This window comes from Podarcis filfolensis (genome assembly GCF_964270895.1).
Source record: "Podarcis filfolensis genome assembly, chromosome: 6".
Classification (NCBI taxonomy): Eukaryota; Metazoa; Chordata; class Lepidosauria; order Squamata; family Lacertidae; genus Podarcis; species Podarcis filfolensis.
In genome coordinates, this window is record NC_139609.1 from 73,689,591 (window position 1) to 73,712,468 (window position 22,878).

The 22,878-nt window shown below is 41.3% G+C and overlaps 1 protein-coding gene across 17 annotated transcripts in view; it reads right to left on the reverse strand.

Moving 5' to 3' along the window:
- The window catches only part of PTPRT (protein tyrosine phosphatase receptor type T), a 568,067-nt gene that overhangs the window by 107,492 nt on the left and 437,697 nt on the right, over nt 1-22,878 (reverse strand). For all 17 annotated transcript variants that reach the window (XM_083618319.1, XM_083618332.1, XM_083618326.1 and 14 more), the window contains exons 10-13: nt 20,087-20,288; nt 17,759-17,861; nt 5,220-5,493; nt 114-150 (exon numbers count right to left, since the gene is read on the reverse strand). In XM_083618319.1, coding sequence (XP_083474445.1) covers nt 114-150; nt 5,220-5,493; nt 17,759-17,861; nt 20,087-20,288 — 616 coding nt within the window. The remainder of the gene's footprint in view (nt 1-113; nt 151-5,219; nt 5,494-17,758; nt 17,862-20,086; nt 20,289-22,878) is intronic.

Here is a 22,878-nt window from a genome sequence, read left to right on the forward strand (position 1 = left end):
CCTTAAAGATTACCTGGTGGCTGTATTTTCAATCACAACAGAACTGGTTTCCATACGAGCATTATGCTTAGAACTAGGAGTTTTGTTTTTCTAAAAAAAGGTCTTCAACATACCTTTTGTTGCCAGCCGGACACAGTTGATTTTGGTCTCCTGAAAATGACAGAATATGGAAAAGCATCAGGTATGTCTGCTTCTTTGTGTAAGAACAGTTTAAGAAGTAGCACTCTGAGCCACACTGGACGACAGTGTCTTTCTGAACTATCCGTTGGAATGTGTAGCATAGTAAGTGCAAAATTGTTGTGCAAAATTCAGATGTTGTACATCTCTTGCAAGGGTATCACACGTCTTCATCAATGGGATTCAAACAACAGTATTTCATACCTAGGGGGGAAATGATAATGCCCACTAATACTGCAATAGCATCCACAGCTATTGCAGTTGCCTTGTGGAATATGACTTTATGAGTATCACGTCAACTGATGGGTGCCTGTTCAGATAGAAACTATTCTGAAAAAGATGTTGCTGAATAACTCATACAGTATTTATCAGAAAAGTAGGGATAAGCACTTAACTGATTCACATAAAGAGCCAAAACACTCTATTAAAACTTTCACTACCAGACACTTGAAAGCAATAATATCTTATAAGCCTAGAAGATGTCTACCAGATACTAGAAAAAAATATGTCTCCCCTTAGGTACCTATTTTCTTAAATGATTTATATATCAGCATGAGCTGCTTTTCAACCATTCCTTTTCTGCACTAATCCAAAAGACTCTATGTATTAATGTGCTACAGAAATATCTGCTGGTTATGTTTTATTGTACCATTTACAAAAGTAGTAAAGCAAGTGCCCTCTTTTAAAAATAATGAGTTGTATCCGTTGCTGTCATTCCATTGTACAATGGACTTCCTCTTGCACAATGGAACTTATCCTTGTAGCCGCCACCCTCAAAATCTCCTTCAATGGGTTGGTAGGCTCTGCAAAGCAGATTTGGGGGGCACTGAAGGAGAGCAGGGGAAGGGGAAGTCCCACTGCATGAGTGGACCTCCACATGTGCAGCACTGGATGCAAGCCATTGATAATGTATTGTTAAAGGTAGCCATGTCCCCTGCAAACACATACAAACATATAATCAGTAATATTTTACACGATGGTATGTTGCGATACATTGTATCAGCCCCCATATTTGCATGCCAGATGTGAAAGCTGGACTTCTTTGCAGCCATCCCCATCATTTGTAGACTATCTCTAGGGCTTGTTTGGGGGCTTCTGGTCTGTGGGGTCCTGAAGTTCAGGCCTAAAGACACCACCAAATGGGAGAAGATCAGAAGGTCCTGAAGAAGCACATCCAATGAGTGTGAGTGGTTGTTCAGACAAGGAGCCCAGCTTAACTGACAGCAGGCTCTGATTCCTCCTAAGAATGTTAGAACAGCCCTTCCAGATGAATCCAATGACCTATCTAGTCCTGCATCCTGTCCTCACAGGCGGCCAACCAGATGCCTGTGAGAAACCTGGAATCAGGACCTGAACACAAGTGCACTCTTGTCTCTTGTGGCTTTCAGCAATTGCTATTCAGAAGCATTACTACTTCCAACCATGGAGGCAGAGCATAGTCATCACGGCTAGTAGACATAGGTATGTTTAGATTATGGTTACTCCCTTCCTTGTTCCCAGAACTGCAGAAAACTCCACAAGAGGCCTGGAGGATGGAGACATGAGAATGGGCCTTTTCTGCAGTGGCTCCCCATTTGTGGAATGCTCTCCCCAGGGAGGTTTGGCTGGCGTCTTCATTGTACACCTTTAGATGCCAGGCAAAAAATGCTCTCTTTAACCAGGCCTTTGGCTGATTGGCATCCAACGTCCTTTTAAAATGTGGGGGGGGCAGGTCCACCCCCATCATTCAGCCCAGACACTGAGATCCAGCGCCGAGGGCCTTCTGGCGGATCCCTCATTGCGAGAAGTGAGGTTACAGGGAACCAGACAGAGGGCCTTCTCAGTAGTGGCACCCGCCCTGTGGAACACCCTCCCATCAGATGTGAAGGAATTAAGCAGCTATCTTATCTTTAAAAGACATCTGAAGGCAGCCCTGTTTAGAATTTTTTTGAATATTTAATGCTGCATTGTTTTTAACACTCAATTGTGAGTCTCCCAGAGTGGCTGGGGAAACTCAGCCAGATGGGCAGGGTATAAATAATAAATTATTATTATTAATATTATTATTGAGTTGTCTTTGTTTTTGTTTTTTTTTTGTTTTCATTATGTATTTTGTGCTTTATATATTGTGATTTTATGTTGTGGACCACCCTTTCTAATAAGAGTAATACCTAATTCACTGTAAATATGTGCTACTGCCAGTCTTCAGAATCTCTCCCCCCTTCGCTACATTATTTATTGACACAGATCACACCCATATGGCCCATGAACACGTGCGCAACATAGCAAGCCTTTGTGGTTCTGAAAAGTTACTTTGTCAGGCAGTAATAGGCTGCAGGCTTTCCTTTCCACTTATGTTTTTACACTGTCATGTACAAGTCTCTGGTGTAATGAATACTTCATAAATTACTGTAGGAAACAGGGCCCCATTAATATGGATACGTTTTGTGCACATTTTGCAAGCATCAGCATGGCACTGCAGTATGAAATTTCTACATCACCATATCTGAACAGTAATTTCAAAAGACAAAAATATTGTTCAGTTTCAATAACACCCCCTTATGGCAAATATTTTTCTCCATGGGCTGGATTAGATAAAAAGATGCCTCTATATCTCATGGCATGGATGTTGATGATTTCTTCCCCCTAAAGCACTACTTGTGCAAGCTTTAGGAATATTTTAGACCTCCACGTCAGCAACTAAAAATCTTCCCACTAATTTATCAGTCTCAGAACTGGGGAATAATGACTAGCCCTCCAACAGAAAAGCCCTCAAGAAAAGCCTGTTCTGGCCAAAACCACACTGGGCATTAAGAAAAGGTGCAATACTCTTTAACATCTGGAGATAGGTTTTCTGTTTTTTGTCTTTTTTGTTGGAGTGTGTGTGTGTGTGTTTGAGAGAGAGAGAGAGAGAGAGAGAGAGAGAGAGAGAGAGAGAGAGAGAGCTTCCAACAGGCAACTAAGAATCAGCAAAAGATGGCTGTTGGGTAGTGGAATATTTGATAAAACATCCTGGAAGAACACTTTTGGTGCTCAGAGCTCTGGACCCTTCTTTCTATTATCATAAGCCCTCGCAAACTTAGGCCATGTTCAGAGAAGATGAGAACTGTTGTCTATCACTGCATTGGTTATATTGGCTACTCTTGCCCCACACTATCTCTGCTCATCACAGGTACTAACTACAGGTGTGGTGAACCTTTTTGACCAGGTTTTCAAAAGCATGAAATGTTTTAACAATACATACATAAATAAATAAGAAGAATCCACCAATTCCAAATTTGGCAACTCCACAAACTATAATTTAGTCATGTGTTATTCTACAGGTGTCCAATGGGAAATGAAAAAGGTGTACAAATATGGGGGGGTAAATTTTTGTTTTATTCTAAACCTTTGCTAGAAATTTATTTGAAATAAATGAATTGAGCACTTTAAAAGCTACTGGATTAAACAGCAATAACAGTAGTGTAAGATTTTTTTTCACTGTTACACTTTGTAGCAAAGGGAGCTCAGTTCCAAGTTCTCATTATCTCTGTTACCATTAGCTGTGAGGGCTGCAATGAAAAACAGCACAATTAATAGGCAGTTATATAACAAATGTGGTAAACTGCAGCTGATTTAGATCACAAGTTCTCTCGCCTTTTGTTATGCAACACTATATTTGTGTGTATGCGCATATATTTGGGTGTAGGATAAGACAGATGCTCATTTGAGTTCTTCTTGCGGGCTGTTATGAGGGAGCTGGGCTATCTGGTGTTTCTCCCAGAAGGTAATCTAAATAGAACATGTGTGAAACAGAATATTCTTTGGCTTTGTTATACAAAGCACCTGTTTTCTGAATGGTGTGAATTTTGCTCCTTGGGCTTGCCAAAAGCCAGATGCTTAACTGAAATGAGTCAGAGTTTGATAAAAAGGAAAACAACAAAACAAAATTCTAAGCCAAGTTTCTTACTTGTCAGAGAGGGAGAAATACAATCAGCTTCTTTTACCAAAACAAGTCAATTGTCCCAAATTAATTTCCCACACAGATCCACCCCACCCTCACAAATATACCGAACGCAAACAATGCTGCTTGACGAAACCATGGTAACTTTCTACATTCGTTGCTCCACTAATTCTTGTTTGAAGCTGAACTGTATATTACATAATTGCTCTAAACAAATCCAAAAGGCTGGGGTACACACTGGCAAATGGACTATCCTGGCAGGTATAGATGCAGAAGATTACATCATATTAAAAGTGTAGGCATTCATTATTTTCAAACAGTATTCCTTGAAGCAGGAGGTTTGAACTGCAGCCTCGCAATTATGATTCAGTAGTGTGGGGTGCCTAACTGTGTAAGTCGCCACTCCTCCTCTCTTGTTGCATGGCCTAAATTAGTTGTCATCAGATATTTTAGGCTTATGCAAGCTTTTCTTAACTTCGTAGAAGAACCAATGACAATTGGAATATATGGCAATGGGGAATAGGAGCCAGGAAAGGGTCAGAGGATAAACACAGGGAGATCATATCCACATCATACATCTAAAGCACACTGAAATCACATAGCTTCCCACAAAAGATCATGGGAACTGTAGTTTATTAAGGTATAGTGGTACTTAGGGTTACATACGCTTCAGGTTACAGACTCCGCTAACCCAGAAATAGTACCTCAGGTTAAGAACTTTGCTTCAGGATGAGAACAGAAATCATGCTCCGGAGGCCCCATTAGCTAAAGTGGTGCTTCAGGTTAAGAACAGTTTCAGGTTAAGAACGGACCTCCGGAACGAATTAAGTACTTAACTTGAGGTACCACTGTACTTGGAATTACAGCTCTGTCAGGGATAAACTACAGTTCCCAGGATACTTTGAGGGAAGCCATGCACTTCCTATGTATGGTGCAAATATGACTGCAGCCTTGCAGCACCTTAAAGACTAATAGTGTTATAAGGTTTTCATCCGATATGTTATTTTAGAAATCCAGAGGGTTTATTCTTAACAAAATGTTGGATGGAACTGAGTTCATCCCAGCCAGGCCAGAGATGACAATTACGAGGCTGGCTGAAGCCAGAAGGTTAAACACTTACCCCATTTGCTTTACTGAGTGCCTGGAAATAAATACTGTAGCTTTTCAGTGGCGAAAGTGGAGCATTCCAGTAGCCGTTATAAGTTTTGTTGTCTCCCACCGTGAAGGGCTGTGTGACAGGAAGGTTGACTGGTTTCAACTCGGCTGCAAAGTAATGCGGAGAGTCGAGATTTGAAGCATTTTTGTAGCTCACTGGAACAGAGAAACACTCAATGATGTCAGCAGCTCTTCGTGACTTCTGTGGCCTCTCTTCTTTCACAACAAGCTGATAAACACTGAAAGAGAGAGAAAGAACAGCTCCATTCAACAAGTTGAGGATGAACGGGCCATGTGAGTAATCAAAGCAAAATGCTTCACAAAAAAAGACTCTGTTCGAGTAAACCAAGAATTCCCAATCCAGTAAATAAATTTTGGAAGTACATGAAATTAAAATGTTAATCTAAATAATAATCAAATATCTGCATATAGAAAAATTGCAAATCAGACGGAAGTCCACGCCCCCATACTTGTGTAAGTCTAACAGGGTGGAGGCAACAGCACATTCCTAGTTTTCCTAAAGCACCAGAAGCATGGCTGGAGTTATAGGGATGAAACATGTCAAAGTGGAAAGGCAAAGGAGCAAAATAAATAAAAATAAAAATATTTTAACCAGCTTCCATACCCCAGGTCCAATCACAACAGAAGTGTGGCTTGTCAGGTTTGATGTGCTAAGATGTCACAGCCAGGATGTGATGCGATGTGATGTCATAGTCTAGAAACATGGTGCACTAACCTGAAAGCCTAGGACATGTTCTGCCAAGGCACAGCCCAATAATGAATGCTGAATGTAATTGGACAGTATTTCTAATCTCAAAAGAAGAACTAGTAAACTGATCAAATTACGACCAAACTACTGCTCACGAAGTGCAAACCCCACAGTGATAATCATTTATTTATGTGAAGGATTTCTACCCTGCTCTGTAACCAAAAATGCTCACAGAATGGCTTACAAAAGATCAGTAGTAAAACATGATATGAGCGATAGCTCCAGCAGTAAGCCAGAGGCAAGTTGCCAGTGCAGACAAGCCAGTAGCTATAAAAAAAATAACTCAAATTAACTTTTATTAAGTATAGCATGTTGCCAGCAAATAGAGTAATTATTCAATAACACAACTATAAAAAGGTAAGCAGTCATGTCAAGTTTCAAAAGACCACCCATCAGTTTTAGAGCAATTTCACATCAAAGCACATACAGTATGCGTGTCTGTTACAGTACTTTGCTTCGTCAGATGTGAGTGTTATTAATACATCAGAGAATGCAAAAAGATAATGCGATTGTACATTTGGGCCAATACATATTTTACAGCAGCACTGCAGAAAGACACAGCACACACCACCACCACAACAACAGCAGCAACAACTTGCACAATATTCTGTTATATTTCTGGAAGCAGCTTTTACACTGTGTAAAAGTTCAACTATACTGTGGAAATTAAGTTAGAGAAACGACAGGAAATCAGAATAAACTGCCATGTGAATGTAGCCACAGAGCGTCTTGTTCCCCCTGTCATTCCTACAGCTCTCAGACTTGGCAGCGGAGGCAGACATACTTGAGTCTTAACACTAGTCGCCCATTTGACAAAGAGAAAGGTATCACTGCAAGTCGCTTCTCTTCTCATCAGAGTATTCATATATGCTGCCCTCAGCTGTCTATATGAGGCTGGCTCTTTGTCTCGTTAGACAGGAAAGATCGATGGAAGGCCTGGGAACAGCCAGTAGCCCATCATTCTAGCTGCTTTCAGAAGCTTGTTGTGGCAGGAAGACGGGCCCAAAACATTTCGAGTAATGTCTCGCCAGTGTTATTGTAGGAAACAATGGATGGCAGCTAAAGCAAGAAAAAGAATCCGAACATTTAGCTCACTTGTTGGAACAATCATTGTCTCCTTTTTATGATTCTGTGACATACTCTTCTTAAAAAAAAGTTGTTTTTTTTTAAGGCAAGCTAAAATAATAATAAAAACAGTGATGAGAAAACGCAAGAGACCTTCTGAATAGCCCATTCTGTTCTTACAGTGGCTAGCTAAATGCCTTTTGGAAGCCCATCAACAAAGTCATGAGCAAGATCATCCACTCCTACTTGTGATTCCCAGCAACTCAAAGGCATGCTGACTCTGTTAATGGCGGTCATTATCTATCATTATCTATCATAACTAGTAACCATGATAGCTGAATCCTCCACAAGAGCCCATTGCCTCCCTAGGCTTCTTTATGTCATTCTATACTCTGGTTTAATGTGTTGCTCAGACACAACCTGTTTTTAACAGGTCCTAATTATCAAGGGGTGCGGGTGGTGCTGTGGTCTAAACCACTGAGCCTAGGGCTTTCCAATCGGAAGGTTGGCGGTTCGAATCCCCACAATGGGGTGAGCTCCCATTGCTCAGTCCCAGCTCCTGCCCCCCTAGCAGTTTGAAAGCAAGTGCAAGCAGATAAATAAGTACCACTCTGGCAGGAAGGTAAATGGCCTTTCCGTGTGCTGCTCTGGTTCGGACAAAGACCCGCTCCCTTGGCCAGGAAAGCGAGATGAGTGCCGCAACCCCAGAGTCGTCCGCAACTGGACTTAATGGTCAGGGGTCCCTTTACCTTTAATTACCAAGGAGTCAAGTACAATTACTCCAAAAACATTCCCTGCTAATGTGCATATCCTTGCCACTCTGAAACAGGCCAATGCATGCAGTACAAACAACAATTCCAATTAAATAATGTTTTACAAAATGAGTCTTGGCTTCCCACTTGTAAGGAATACAAGGAACATTATAATCCTTCAAACTGGACAAATTACTTAGGCTCTGAAAGTTAAGCAGCCTGCAGGGCAAACTTATGAAACTGAAGTCCCTTTCAAAGAAACCTCAACAGAGTTTACAAACTCTTAGTCTTCAGAGGGTGGCTTAGACTTTTAAGATATAACTGTTCAATTAGTCATGTAGCATTCTTAAAAACGATGAAATAAATTGCATAATGGAGCCACTGAGAACACATTAAAAACTAAAAGAGCCCAATTTGGAGTTAAAACAGAAGTGTCTGGGAGAAAAAGTGCTCAAAATTTGTTTTTAAAGTGCATATTCCTCAGGGGAGTAGGGGACAGAGATCTACAACTCCCTCCTTTATACAAACACTCTTCTAATCCCAACAACCTTGATTCCTCTCAAGAATAAAATTAATCCATAAAGAATCAGACAAAAAGCTTTCAAACTAAAGGAGATTTTTATACAGGTAATCATAAAGAACTTCCTGGTTTTCAAAACCTGGATTATGTCAGAAATCTAGTTATAAATGCAACAACCATTTTGCTGAGATGCTCAGAAATGCTATTCAAATGCCTATTTCTAAAATTGTGGCAAAGTATTCAGAGTAATTTGCATTCATGCAATTTTCTAATTCTTTTGCTATCTTTGATCAATCTACTCAAGGATTTCAAGCAGACAAAGTGCGATGTGTAATCCCTTTCGGAGAAATGTGTACAGTCAAGTCAACCCCAAGTAAATTTATCATAATAAATTAATAGTGCAGCTCAACGGGGCAATGAAAATTAGGATCAGGTCAGATTAGGAAATAAAAACTGAAAACAAAATAAAGTGTAGTCGGTGTTGTGCAAGCAGAAGGCAACTCAGAGAGCAGACATTTCCCTTCTCTTCCCACAACACCCTGAAAGCTTTTGCACAATGTTGGGGTGACCTGGGGAACATTGTAGGTTGTGTCATACAGGGCTGAAGCAGAAGGGGGAAATCACCTGAAATCAATTGAAGCAGGGGCAGTGAATTTAATACTCACCTTTCTCTCTACACATTCATTTTACCTGAACCTGTGTACGGCACACACGAGGTGAGTGAAATTATATAGCTTTTCATAAAATACATGTTTATAGTGTAGCATAAAATTCCCTGTTCCACTTTTCTACATCAAAATCACCTGGAGAGAACTGAGAAGCAGCAGCGGACATCTCAAGTTTGCATGTTCTAACATCACAGTCTTCTCCATAAACCTGACCTGCCTTGTAACACAGATTAGGCATAATAGCTGCTGCCTCCATGGCCCCTATCATTCCAGTTCGATGTTACTCCTTGCTGGCAGATTAAAGATAATGACTGTCTACAGCTACGACCTGCTGTGAGAGGAGCTATGCTAGTGGATTTAGAGGTGCCTTTCCCCTTGTGAACCACCTGTTATTCATTTGATTTGCAAAATAGAGCAACCAAAAGGTGCTCATGTCATTGAGCATTAAGCAGATTTTTGTTGGCTGCGATCTTCTAGTCGTTTTTTTTTTTTTTTTTTGTTACCCAATGCTTTATTTCAGAGTGACAAGGAAAGATCCAAGGACAAGAGCTGATATGTATGCAACACACTAAAACCCCTGAGGCTGCTTTATGTTATGATTCATATGGATCAATATGCATGAAAATGTTACACTGGAGTTTATCATCCATACAGCATGTTAAATTGTGTTCACATAGCCTGCATTACCAGGAATGTGGGACAAAGCTCACATTATCTCCCAAAACATTTTGTAGATGACATATTTTGACAAAACACTGGCCGTGTCCAGATTGTCAGTATTTTGCAGGACCAGAAATTGAGGTTTGCACCATTAAAATGCTCTATTGCCTGGGTGTGACCAATCCACTTAAACATACATACACATGCATAGACATTTGCAGTTAGGAAAGTGACAGGGAAATACACAAAAAAGTTTGGAATGAAAGAATAATTAATGGGAAGGTGCACAACTATTACCCAAGCAAATCAGGATGCATTGTAATTGTCGAGTGCATATTGTTGTGTAACCTCCCCACAAACAAATCAGAACACATACTCAGCAGAGACCGGAGATGCTCTAGCCAAGTTGTCTGAAAGAAACCACTGTGGCTTATAGCAACTGCGGAAATTACTCAGCGTCTATGTCCATGCTCAATGAATGAAGTAGAGGACTTCATACATTTCTTTTTCTACTGCCCTATTTATGAGCTAATAAGAACTAAGCTCCTCCTCTTGATCCCGCCCACCATCACATCTAAGGAAGACTGTTTGAAATCGCTTCTTGTGGATGCAAATCCCCAAATTTCACGTGAGGTGGCAATCTTTATAGTGCAGGCTTTGAAACTCAGGGCTACACTGACTGGGTAGTGTGTCCCAGACCTGGACCTGTTTTAATTCTTTGTATTACCTTTTTAACCTAATGTGCCGAGCCTATTTTGGGGCCATTATATGTTTTACATCTGCATTTTAGATTCCCGGCGCTGGCAACTAAATTTTTACATTATTGTTTTAGGGTAATTTAAATGTCATAATGCCAGTAATATTGTTTGAATCTTGTTAGGTTGCTTCTCTCTAGCATTTTTTTGTCTTATCCTGCTATGGCTGTATGCTAATGCACTAAAGGTTTGATGATGATGAACTGCGGAAATTCCAGAACTTATCCTGCATGTGCAAAGCTCATAGGTAGAGGTGTCAAATATATGGTATTTTGAAGAAAAAGCAAACACCATATCAGCCTAAACAAACTGATTTCAATGAATGTTATTCTGTCACAATAGTAACAGTAATATTGCTGCCTTGGACTTCTTTGGATGAGGGTGAGGGATATAAATTAACAGCAGCAGCAACAACAACAACAGTAGCAGCAACAGCAACAACAGCTATATTATTAGAAATAAAGAGGAGAATAACACAATCATGAACAGCCTTGGGGAAACTCAAGCTTTATAATGAAAAAGATTTCCTTAGATTTGAAAGCTAAGGTGTCCAATATGTGCATATTACCTGTGGTATGTTACAAAGTGGATATGTAGTTACAGATGTAGTGGGAAAAGCCGCAAAGCTAAAATAGACATATGCAGGGCATGTGGCAAAAGGTAATTCACGCCAATGGAATAAAGCATTGTTAGTATGGAGACTCTACAATTTCAAAAGACCAAGGGGATGACCACATATACAATGGGCGTAGGATTAACATTAAGAGCTGTAAGGAAGATCAGAAGATTTAGAGTGGAGCATATGACCCTACTAAATTTCTGCCCCTCCCATTTGTATAGCATATGTATTTTGTATAAGACACCCCCCAACTGATTGCACATTAGTACAGGCCAGCTCCCAATACTGGAGCAAGGGCCCTGCTTACAAATGAAATTGGAATGATCTTCAGAGGGGTAGCCAACTTAATCTGTTGCAACAAAACCAAGAGAGCCTTTTATGAAACAAAGACTAACTGAAACTCCCCCCCAATATATTTTTAATTTGCCTACCTAAATCATGGGCTTCCAAAAGTAGAAAGACAAATATAAAAACTCTGTCATTTATATATGTGAATACATTCTTAACATCCTATAAACATTCACTGATTTTTCTGAAATATTTTATCTTCAATTTTTCTACCAAAGGGGCCACATGGTTTGGGGTGCAGAATAGACAGGCAAATATAAAAATCCTCAAATTTAGATTTGGTATTGTATATGTGGAGCCCACCCCATGCTTTCTTGGAAGTCTTGCTTTTGCTTTTAGGGGAACTATAGAAGAATTCTTGGTTGAAATGCCATAATTGCCGCTGTGGTTTCCTTTGTATCTTTGCTGTGCATTTATGATAATCCCCTCATTCCATCTGCAGCCCACGCATTAATGCAGCAGCCCCCTTTTCTAGTTCCAAGAAATTATGCATTCATTATGGTGGAAAATTAACACTGCAAAGCAAACTATAATTAGGAATTCTTCAATTCAGTTTATGCTTTTTCAATTAGGCCCTCTATAATTTTAATCATGGGAACATTAACATGTTTCCGTAATTTATATACCTGTGGTATAATTAAGTCCTGAAATGCCTCAGTCTACAGCAGCAGAAGTGGAGCTGAGTCATCTCCCCTTTCTTTGTATTGAGGTGCAAATGTATCTAGGTACACTGTGAACCAGGTGGCTTGGATATAAGCATTGAAAAGATGCACAGAGTTAACTCTCTGTCTAATCAGAGACTTGGCTCTCAACCTGATCTAAAGAATCTGCTGTGGGATCCCACAGCAATTTTTTTCATAAATGATCAGGAGTCAGGGGTGAGCAGTGCAGAAGACAAATTTACAGATGGGACCACACTTTTCAGGATGGTGAAAATCCAAGCAGATAGTGAAAACCTCGAAAGCAATTTCTTCAGATTCAGTAAACAGGCTACAAAATAGCCAATGGCCCAGTTGCACATAGCAAAAAATCATAGCTCATAAGCAAACTATGGTTTAATTCACACAAGCATTTTGCTTCTCTCGTGCTGCTGAATGTGCTGGATGGGAGACGAAACAAGTCAGAGTCATAGCTGTGTTCCTGGTTTGTTTCTCTCCAAACCATGAGTAGAATCCAAGGCTTAGAGGAAACAAACCATATGCCTACATGACACAATTAGGAGTGGGTGAGAATCAAAGTGCTTGTACACAGCAAATCACTGCTGCATGGCCCAATGACATGGCAGCTCTGGATCATGGAATCCACCCCCTCCCCCTGGATCAACCCCCTCCCCCTAGACCAGGCACCCCCAAACTTGGCCCTCCAAATGTTTTGGGACTACAACTCCCATCATCCCTAGCTAACAGGACCAGTGGTCAGGGATGATGGGAACTGTAGTCCCAAAACATCTGGAGGGCGGAGTTTGGGGATGCCTGTCCTAAAGAAACTCTTATAAGATACTGTGGGAAGATGTGAGATCTGACAAGAACTCCAGGCCAGGTGTGGCACAGCGCATAAAGGCTGCAGCCATCCTGCAGTGGCGGCAGCTGGCAATGGGGTCCAGTTGTGACCAACTCTGGGATTGCGGCATTCATCTCGCTTTATTGGCCGAGGGAGCCGGCATACAGCTTCCGGGTCATGTGGCTAGCATGACTAAGCCGCTTCTGGCGAACCAGAGCAGCGCACGGAAATGACGTTTACCTTCCTGCTGGAGCGGTACCTATTTATCTACTTGCACTTTGGTGTGGTTTCAAACTGCTAGGTTGGCAGGAGCAGGGACCGAGCAATGGGTGCTCACCCCGTCACGGGGATTCAAACCACCGACCTTCTGATCGGCAAGTCCGAGGCTCTGTGGTTTAACCCACAGCACCACCCGCGTCCTGCAGGTCATCCTAGGGCACCTTAATTTTGCCCAGAGGGTCATCTGGTCAGGCCAGGCCTTCTGTGTCCAGCTGCCCCTTGTCACTACAGTATGGGAGTTCAATCTCAGTATAACCACATAGCTGTGCTCTGGATTCTACTTTTGAGTGATATCAGTATGCGACAGATCGACGGCAACAGATGTATGCAGAGCAAGAGAAAATTCACGTTGTCCTTTTCCACCTGCACCTTTACGTTGCCTATTCTCTACCTGTTCTCTGTAAACATATTTCCCCTGTATTTGTTTAATGGTTGTATAGAGCAAATGTACATCCCCCCCCCCCCGAGAAGACAAACAGAGAATGAAGAAGTCATTCAAAATTAATGGAGAGCTGTATGATGAACCTGCTCTGGCACTAAGCTCTTCCTTGCATGCCTCATCAGTGGTGAATATCAATTTCATTTTGCATAGAAATCTCAACAATGCAATGATTCTTAGCTTACTTCTTGTGTTGATCTACAGCAGCAGCTAGAAGATCAACATCTGACACTAACATTACCTTGGAGATAATGAACTTGCCTCCAAAATATTACTTAACAGGAGTTTCACACTCCTTGGACTGTTCATTATGCATTCAGAACATTTAGGCACAAGATACTTGATGCTACTACCATATATAATAGATAGTGGCACGGTGGAATGGGAGTTTGTGAGCTGGGTTTATATGACAATTATAAGCTAGAGTTTTCTGCCAGTGAAATTCTTGTTAAAGTGCATTTGCGTCCAAACCAGGGAAGGCATCAAATACCACCAAGTCAGTTTTCAAAAATGTACCTGGTGTTCTGAAGCAAATGGATATGTTTTCCATTGGAAGTCAGGCTGTTGAAAATCTAGGTCTGATACAAAAATGACTTTTTATTGTGCTATTCGCCCCTGTCATAGACTTTCAAGTAGGGGCTCTCTGTAAGTCTGCCTGACACTTGCCTACTAGAGCAGGTACAGGCGAACTCTGGCCCTCCAGATGTTTGGGACTACAGTTCCCATCATCCCTGACCACTGGCCCTGTTAGCTAGAGATGATGGGAATTGTAGTCCCAAACTTCTGGAGGGCCGGAGTTTGCCTATGCCTGTACTAGAGGGATTGTGGTGGCAAGGAGGGCTCACTTCTCATGGAACATAAGCAGAGATTACTGCAGCACATTATATGTGGGGCTGCCACTGAAGACAGTTTGGAAACCGTCTGTAAAATTTAGCAGTCAGGTTGCTCAGTGGAGCAGGACAGTTTGAGCATATTACACCAAACCTGGCCTGACTGCACTGGCTGCCAATTAGTTTTGAACCCAATTCAGAAGTGCTGGTTTTGACCTATAAAGCCTTAAATGCCTCAAATCCTCAAGAACTGCTTCTCCGCCTCTCTCCATATGAACCTACCTGAACCATGCAATCATAATCTAAAATCCTTCTTCAGGTTCCCTCTCTGCAAGAGGCCTGGAGGGATGCAGCAGGACAATGGGCCTTTTCTGTGGTGACTTCCCTGAGTGCTCACTGGAAGGACAGATCCTGAAGCTGAGGCTCCAATACTATCCATTGGCTGCTGCAGGAGCAGCTGACCCAATGCTTGCCTTCCTCTTCCCTCCTCATTTATTTCCCCTGATGCATAGCTGTCAACTTACAGATCTGAAAATAAGCGACCAGCAGCCTTGAAAATAAGGGACCAGCCGCCTCACCTGTTCCAAGCACTCCAGTCTTCCTGTCCTCCTGCAGTCTGGTCAAACTCATGCTGGGTAGCTTCGAGAACACTGTCCAACCAACTTTGTAACCAGAGGTTCAACTGAATAGAATCTGAATCACATGCACCACAAGGCCTATGCAGCCTCAACTTAAGATGGCTCCCCAGCCTGGCTTTGCACTGCAAAGTTCACAGCAGCACGTGCAACAAAATGGCATCCAGCATTCAAAAAACCCCTCAGCTTGCATTAACTAGCCACACACAAGGCATGCAAGCTCCACTCCCCAGTTGTTCTTAGACTTCTTATTGGGTGAGCAACACAGCCAAGCAACACAGTTGGAGCCTCCCTCCTCCCTGGCCGGCAGGGAGGGAGAGAGAGGAGCTGCTTCCTTTGAAATTTAAGGGACACCATTTAAGGGACATCCATCAATAAGGGACAGCAGCGGGACATGGCGCTGGAATAAGGGACTGTCCCTTCAAATAAGGGACACTTGACAGCTATGCCCTGATGTATCACATCTACTAGATTGTGAGTTAAGCAGGGATTATTTTATCCTGCCTACTTACATATAAGCAACTCTGAAAGACTGTCTTCCCCTCCATTGTTGGGCAAGGGCATGAAGACTAACAAATGGAAACCCACTATTTTTGCAATGGCCTGGTGATTAATTATCTGCTTGCAGTGGCACAGAGGTGGAGTTTTAATTGGTGGCACCAGAATGGTGGAATGCTTCTACTGCCAGAATATGGGAAATCCCATCATTATTGGCATTCTGATGGTTCATACTGTTTTTTCACCTCTATGTCAAATTATCTTGAAGACACACCTGTTCAAATAAGCATCTCCCTGATTCCCTGTCTCGAATTCCCTGTTTTAATTTTTCTAACTAATATTGTAACTGGTTTTTATTGTTGTGCTGTTTTGACAGCATGTTTTATTGTACATTTTAATTGTGGTAGTTTGTTTCAATGTTTTGAAAATTTGCTTTATTGTGTATTTAATTGTGTGTATTTGTAATTGTTTTTACACTTGTTTACTACTTTGAAGCCACCTTGGAAATTACCAAATGAATATACATACCGTGTTTGGTTAATTTTAGGTACTTTATAATTGCTAAATTATAGATTACACCACCATCACCACAGAACCAAAACTATTTACTGCATTCCCTTCCTTAGAGGTGTATTTTCAGGTCTATGCAAACTTTCGTAGGGGTTGAGGAAAGAAAGGTCTTCCATGACCCTGGTTAACTTTTCAAAAGAACCTGTGTCCTATATGTGAGGAAAATATTATTAATGTAATAGAAATATCAGACTCTGGAAATAATGTATATAATATTTGTGACATTTCAATTACCTCTGTATAAGTAGAATAGTAAGTCAAATAATAATTTGTGTGTGTGTGTCCCCATGTGTGTGTGTGTGTGTGTGTGTGTGTGTGTGTGTGTGTATTCTCAGAAAGGTTTTCATAATGGCCTCATTTTTCCACAGAGACATTTATTGAATATAGGAAAAGTGTGGTAAATTAGACTTTTTAAAAAAGTGAAGAGTGTAAAGATTGTTCAATAAAAAAGAAAGAAAATAGCAATGCTTATGACAGCAGGTGGTAAAATGAAATATGAAAAAAACATTGTTAAATAATTTTTTTTTATTTTGGAATTTTCTCTTTTTCAATATCTTTCTAAAATCACTCAAAGTCAGCTAAAGTTACATTTGCTATACAGTACTGTATCTAGAATACCAGAGAATATTACTTTTAATAAAGCTACAAGTTTCCCCTCCTATATACTAAACAACAAAAAAGAAGTATATTTTTATATTCCAGCATTCTCCAACCTGGTGCCCTGCAGACATTTTTATGTATTTCTCCCTCCACCCCTAACTACTGGCCATGATGGCTGTAACTGACAGAAACTGGAATTTGACAACATATGTTGGAAACAACATATACAAATATTGGCTATGGTATGGGGATCTACTGTTCACAGAAAGTTCAAAATATCCACTGGAAATACTGAAGTCCTTAGGCATACATGCCTAAGTAGCTATCCATAATTACAAACTGTGGTTTGGTGCTAAGTATGGTTAGTAAAAACACCAGTGCAGATTAGTGTCCTCTCTGAACCTTCTTGTTGATTATGTGGTTCAGAATGAAGATTTGCCTAGCTCAGAACATTTTAGACAGGACACATTCTTCAAACTCTCAGTTTGTAAAATAGGGTTCCACATATATTTATAGTAAGTGGTTCCTCCCACATACACTTTTAGTGGTGGTGGGGAGTCAGTTTTTTGTCCACAAACTGGGCACACATTTTTACTCAGAGCTAAACAAATGCCTCCAAAACAGAATTTTCCATCTTCTGAAACACAATGTCCAGGAAGTCCAGAAGAAGCAGAACTGCCCTTAGTTTGCCTATCCTTTCCTGAAGGACATTTGCTACATTATTCTTCCAAGCTTTTCATGGACGATTTATTGTGTTTCTACCTTTGCTTTCTTTTGCCACTGCTTTACTCTGCATCTTTGCTTTTTTTATTAGTGGTTTTTTGTTGTTGTTTCTATTTTTTTAATTTTAAAAAAAATCGTTGCAATCCCTGTTAGCCACACTGAAAACTAAAATGTGGAATTAAAATAAGCCATGTTTTAATATAAAAAAGCATGTATTGTTGTATGTTTGTAAAAGAAGGGAGAAGAGAGAGCTGAGAAGAAAAGAGCATGTTACCTGACAGGTGCCCCACGAGACTGTGCAGGTTTCAGCAAGACTGTGATGGTTGTCTCTGTTTCATTCAGAGGAGAGTCTGCATCATATTCAGGCATTGATGGTGCTGTGGAGTAGAGGGGAGATCCATGGGTTAAATATGATCTCTTTCATGCCATGAGATTTGAAGCTAGTCACGGTACATTGACATTTGAGAATCAACACTGCAATTTTAATTCTTGGATGGCAATGACCTGGGCACTTGATTGCTATTTTAAAGCAATTAGGAAGAGCTGGACATTAAGCTATTCTTAGCCACTCTTGACTTCAACCTTAGTACTGTAGGACACCTTAGTATAGCTTTGGATATGTTTAAAGTTCCAAGGGAAAATGACTGGGATCCCAAGTTTGCCCCCACCAGCAGTGAAGGAAGGAGGGTGCAGTAGGGGTGGTCTGCCCTGGGTGTCACCACTAAGGGGGGTGACAAAATGCCGGGTGGCACTCACCACGGGGCCGGCAGTGCGTCCAAGCCACATGCCTCTCCTGGCTCTGTGCTGTGTCAAATGGTCTGCCCGCTACCTCCCCCTCAGCTGTAGGGCGGCTGAGTGGGAGAGGCAGGCAGACTCCATGGAGGCTCCACGGAGCATCCTGTCCCGGCTTGCCCCACCCCAGGGGCAGCTGGCACACACACCACCCCAGGCACCCAATTGGCTCGCTCCGCCGCTGGCTCCCACTGTGAGAAGTCTCCCCCAAACAGATTGCTACTCACAGAACACTCATATCTACATCTGCCAAGTCTCCCTTCCCACTAACTCCCTTGTTGTGCGCCCTACAAATCTGTTCTAGATGGCTGAGGGACTCTCTAAAACAGCACTGAGTTCGGCAGGGTTAGACAGAAATTGCCTTCTCCACTTTCCCCAGCGGGATCCTCTCTTGGATGTTGATCCCATCTGTGAATGAAAGGGGTTTGGAACCAAGCAATTCTTTGCTTGAATTCTGCTCAGCTTCCTATATAATGCTTTTAAGGGATGCAGAAGAAAATTATTTATTATTCTGCTCTCCCTGCAATTTCAGATCTTGACTTGCAGCTGATCTCTTGCCAGAGCCTTTTATCCAACAAATGGCTCCAGCATGTTGCCATTCTGTAAATTCCTGTACTACATTCCCAAACAGCTTGATAAACTGGGGAGAATCGAAACACCATGTTGGGGTTCTTTGGAGGGAAACTCTGAGAGATGCCAATGAGTGGTCTGCCCACCAACAGATTATGGCTGCCAATCTGTGGAGAACTTTGGGGCTGATCTACTCACCTATCTCTTAAACCCATCTCTCCCCCTCTATCCACATATATATTTGTACAATAAATGTAAAACTGTAGTAGTAGAGTGATACAATTAAGGGAATTTGTAGTTCTTCAATTAAAACTTGCTGGACTTTTAAACACACCTCAGAGTTACATCCCTTACTGTACGGGATCCATGTAATGGGAACCCACAAGGCTCCATTCCCCATAAATTTAGCAAACCACCTATGATATTAAACACAGCTTGGAGTGATATTAACAGAACTTTACACAGGCCACAACCAGGATTAAGCCTTCTTAGTAGCCAGGAAGAAATATTCATGCTCTTATTTACACCCCAAAAGAAAAGCACCCATGAGCCCCAATCACAAAATGTTTTAAACAGAAAGTGGCTGGGGATGGGCAAAAGGTTTTGCACAATGAGTTCTATATGGCAATCACTTATAATTCATAATATTCAATGTTTAGGGAGGTAGTATTATCATGCCACCTCACTGGGTGAAAATGCAAACATTTTTCATCTACTAGTATAATTTAGTCATAAATCTCAAAGACATTTACCACTAGGAGCTTCCGCAGGTGAGAACTGAGATTGCACAAAGCTCAGTGATAGAGTGTATGCTTTGCATCTTTTCAAGAGCAATCCCTGGCTTATGGTAAATGGATCCAGGAAGCAGTGCTTGACTGGGGGGGAGAAAAAACCACATTTCACAAATGCTGAAGAGCTTCCTTTGAGACTAGTTCTTTGTTAGCCTTGACAGTGCTAGATGGTTTGTTGTACCACTAGTTTCACTGCTAGAGCAGATATAAAGAAACTGAGTGTTGTATCCAACTTGCGCTCAGAGTAGACCCACTGAAATTAATGGACCTAAGTGAGTAATGTCAATCATTTCAGTGGGTCTACTCTGAGTATAACCAACATTGGCTTGGTTATACCCAAGATTATCCCCAGTTGAATACAACACCCGAGCTTTGAGTTTCTAGAGGACTATCCCACTGGCTATACCCCTGTGAAAACTGAAATCTCTCTTTTCTTCGCAGTATAGTACCTGAAATTTTAGTTGCAATCCTTGTGGTGATGGGGGGTCCAAAGCCCTTCACTGTGCTGGCTTTGATGGTGAATGAGTAAGTAGTCCCTGGATACAGCCCTACAAAGAGATGATGTGTTTCATTCCTTAGTTTGAAGACCTTCCCTCTTTGGTTAGACAGGTCAGCGGTGGGATCTAGGGACCCAACAGCCTTGTATGTAATCTGAAATGAAGGAAAGAGAAAATCAGAGGCCTTGTGTAATTTTGTAATGTTTTACTAATTCCCTTTCCTATTCCCATAAAGATCTAACTTTCAATTAGAATGCCTGGAAAAATCTATACAGCAGATGTGATACGAATGCAACTGTCCTAAGTTAGATAACTTGGCACCCGGCGGCTCTTCTCATCAGATCATAATTACACCGTTTGTACATGCTGTAGTAAATGTCACAGGGCATTTTTTTATTGTTGCTTTTTGGTAGTGATTTGCAACATATTAGCAGGTTAATTGGAAACATCAGAAAATGATGCTATTTATCAATAAATCTCAAGACTGACCCAAAGCTTTTTGCTAAATTTACCCGTCTCATAGATATCCAAGACCAGTTTGGTCTGGTAACATGCGATCTCGCTATCAATCTTAATTAGATTACAAATGTTCCACTTCATAGTGCTTTGATATATGGATTGAAAGTTGTTTATCTAAAAAGCTCACATCTGACCGAGACTGTAAAGCAAGATCCTTGCATCTTTGCAATCACCCCTCAAAGCGTCTTATTTGATTCCCCCCCCCCCATTCCAGTAGCAACCACAGCTCATACACTACCTGGTTTGTACGTATCTGGGAAATTAGGCAGCCTCTGAGCTACTGACACAGGTATGGCATAGGAAAGCTTTTAGGACCAAGGAAGATGAGCAATCCCTAAGCTTCTCTAACCAAACTTGAGGAAGCTCCCCAATTCAAATGAGCTGGCAACAATGGGGTGGGTATCTTCCTACCTTTGCAGCTACTTTTCATAGCTGATGTTTCACATAGGACATTGGCCACACAGTGCTGGGTCTTGATGACGGTAATGTAGCATAAACACAAACAACTGGAAAACACTAGCCTGCGAGTGCTCCAATTAGAGAATAGCCTTTAACAAAGGTGTCATGGGACTCAAAGATGCTCGAACTCGGGACAAAAGGGAGAAACGTGCTAAGAGGAAGGCACGCTTCACTGTGATCAACTCCCATCCGGAAACCTAGGTCTCTACTGTGGAAGGACATGTGGATCCAGAATTGGCCACCACAGACACTTAAAACCATGTTTATGAAAGACAATCTTACTCAGCTACGAGTGATCGCAGAGGAGGAGGAGGAGGAGGAGGAGGAGGAGGAGGAGGAAGAAGAAGAAGAAGAAGAAGAAGAAGAAGAAGAAGAAGAAGAAGAAGAAGAAGAAGAAGAAGAAGAAGAAGAAGAAAATATGAAAGAACCCTAACTTCATTACGTTTCGTCAGGGCTAAATGGCTTCTGGCTTACAGGTAGTGCTTCTCAAATACAAAACAGTGAAATGCTTAATAAACCTTTGCTATGCATTTCAGTGCTTTTCTATATTTGAGAAAGCATCGGCTGCAAGCCAGAGACCACTTATTCAATTCTCCTTGATTCTTCCTCCTCCTCTTCTGATCAGTGTCCTTGGCTTTCAGAGTTGCTATACACCTCAGAAAGCAGGCACTTTAGTACAAACCCAAGCAAATATTCATGAATAAATATGTTGCTGCAGCTACTAACACCCCTTTGGAGAGCTACAAGCTTAAAGCACACCTTTTGAAATTCTGTCCAAGTTCCATTATACTTATCAATGGCCACCGTGCAGATGTACACACATATTCAGAGGTAAACCTCATGACTTATTTACCAGCTAATTTCTTTTCTGTGTTCCAAATTCAATATAAAGGTGGCTCAATTTCGGTGGAACTGTCAATAAAATATACCACGCTCTACTGCTCCCTTAACCTTTCTTGATATTACAGGATCCTCACTTATATGTAATATAACACTGTGAATAAATCAATGTATGTTAATATACACACATCTTCAAATTTTTATGAAGGGCTTCACAAAAATCAAATTCACAGGTTATAAGAAAGTCTTGGGGCGGGGGGAAGAAACCACTATTTTATATTAGGAGGAACATATTGCATGCCAAACAAACAGCTAAACAAAATCCTTTGAATATGAAAGTATGAAATGTTAAATAATGCACCTGGGTGGCATGAGAATGGGGAAAGGTTGCAAAATGTGGCTGATTCTATTATCTAAAGCAAATGGATTTAATCAGGAAATGTGCTACCGATTGATCAATGCCAAACATATTGTTATGTAGAGATTTCTGCAGGCAACAAATACACTAAGTGGCCCATGGGAAGCTAAGAGGTAGAGCTCCCGCTTTCCATGCAGAAGGTCCCAGGCTCAGTTACTGGCATCTCTGCGTATGTTCCTTGCCTGAATCCTGCAGAGTAGCTGTTGTTCAGTGTAGAAAGTGCTGAGCTAGATGGGCCGATGTTCTGACTTAGTGTAAAGTGGTTTCTTATATTTATTCCAGTTAAAGGTGAGCAGCTTTGCATCCTGTTGATATCAATGAAGGTGTTATGCAAAGGCTTAACCATCTCCCATTGAATTCAATGGCATCTAAAAGTGCCTGGCTTTGCATTCCATGCTTTGCCTATTGGACATGGCTCAGAAAAAGTGCCATGGAATTTTACAAGCTGATGTATAAAATAAACACTCATTCCTTGTCCTGCAAGCAACAGTGCTAATAAAAATACATA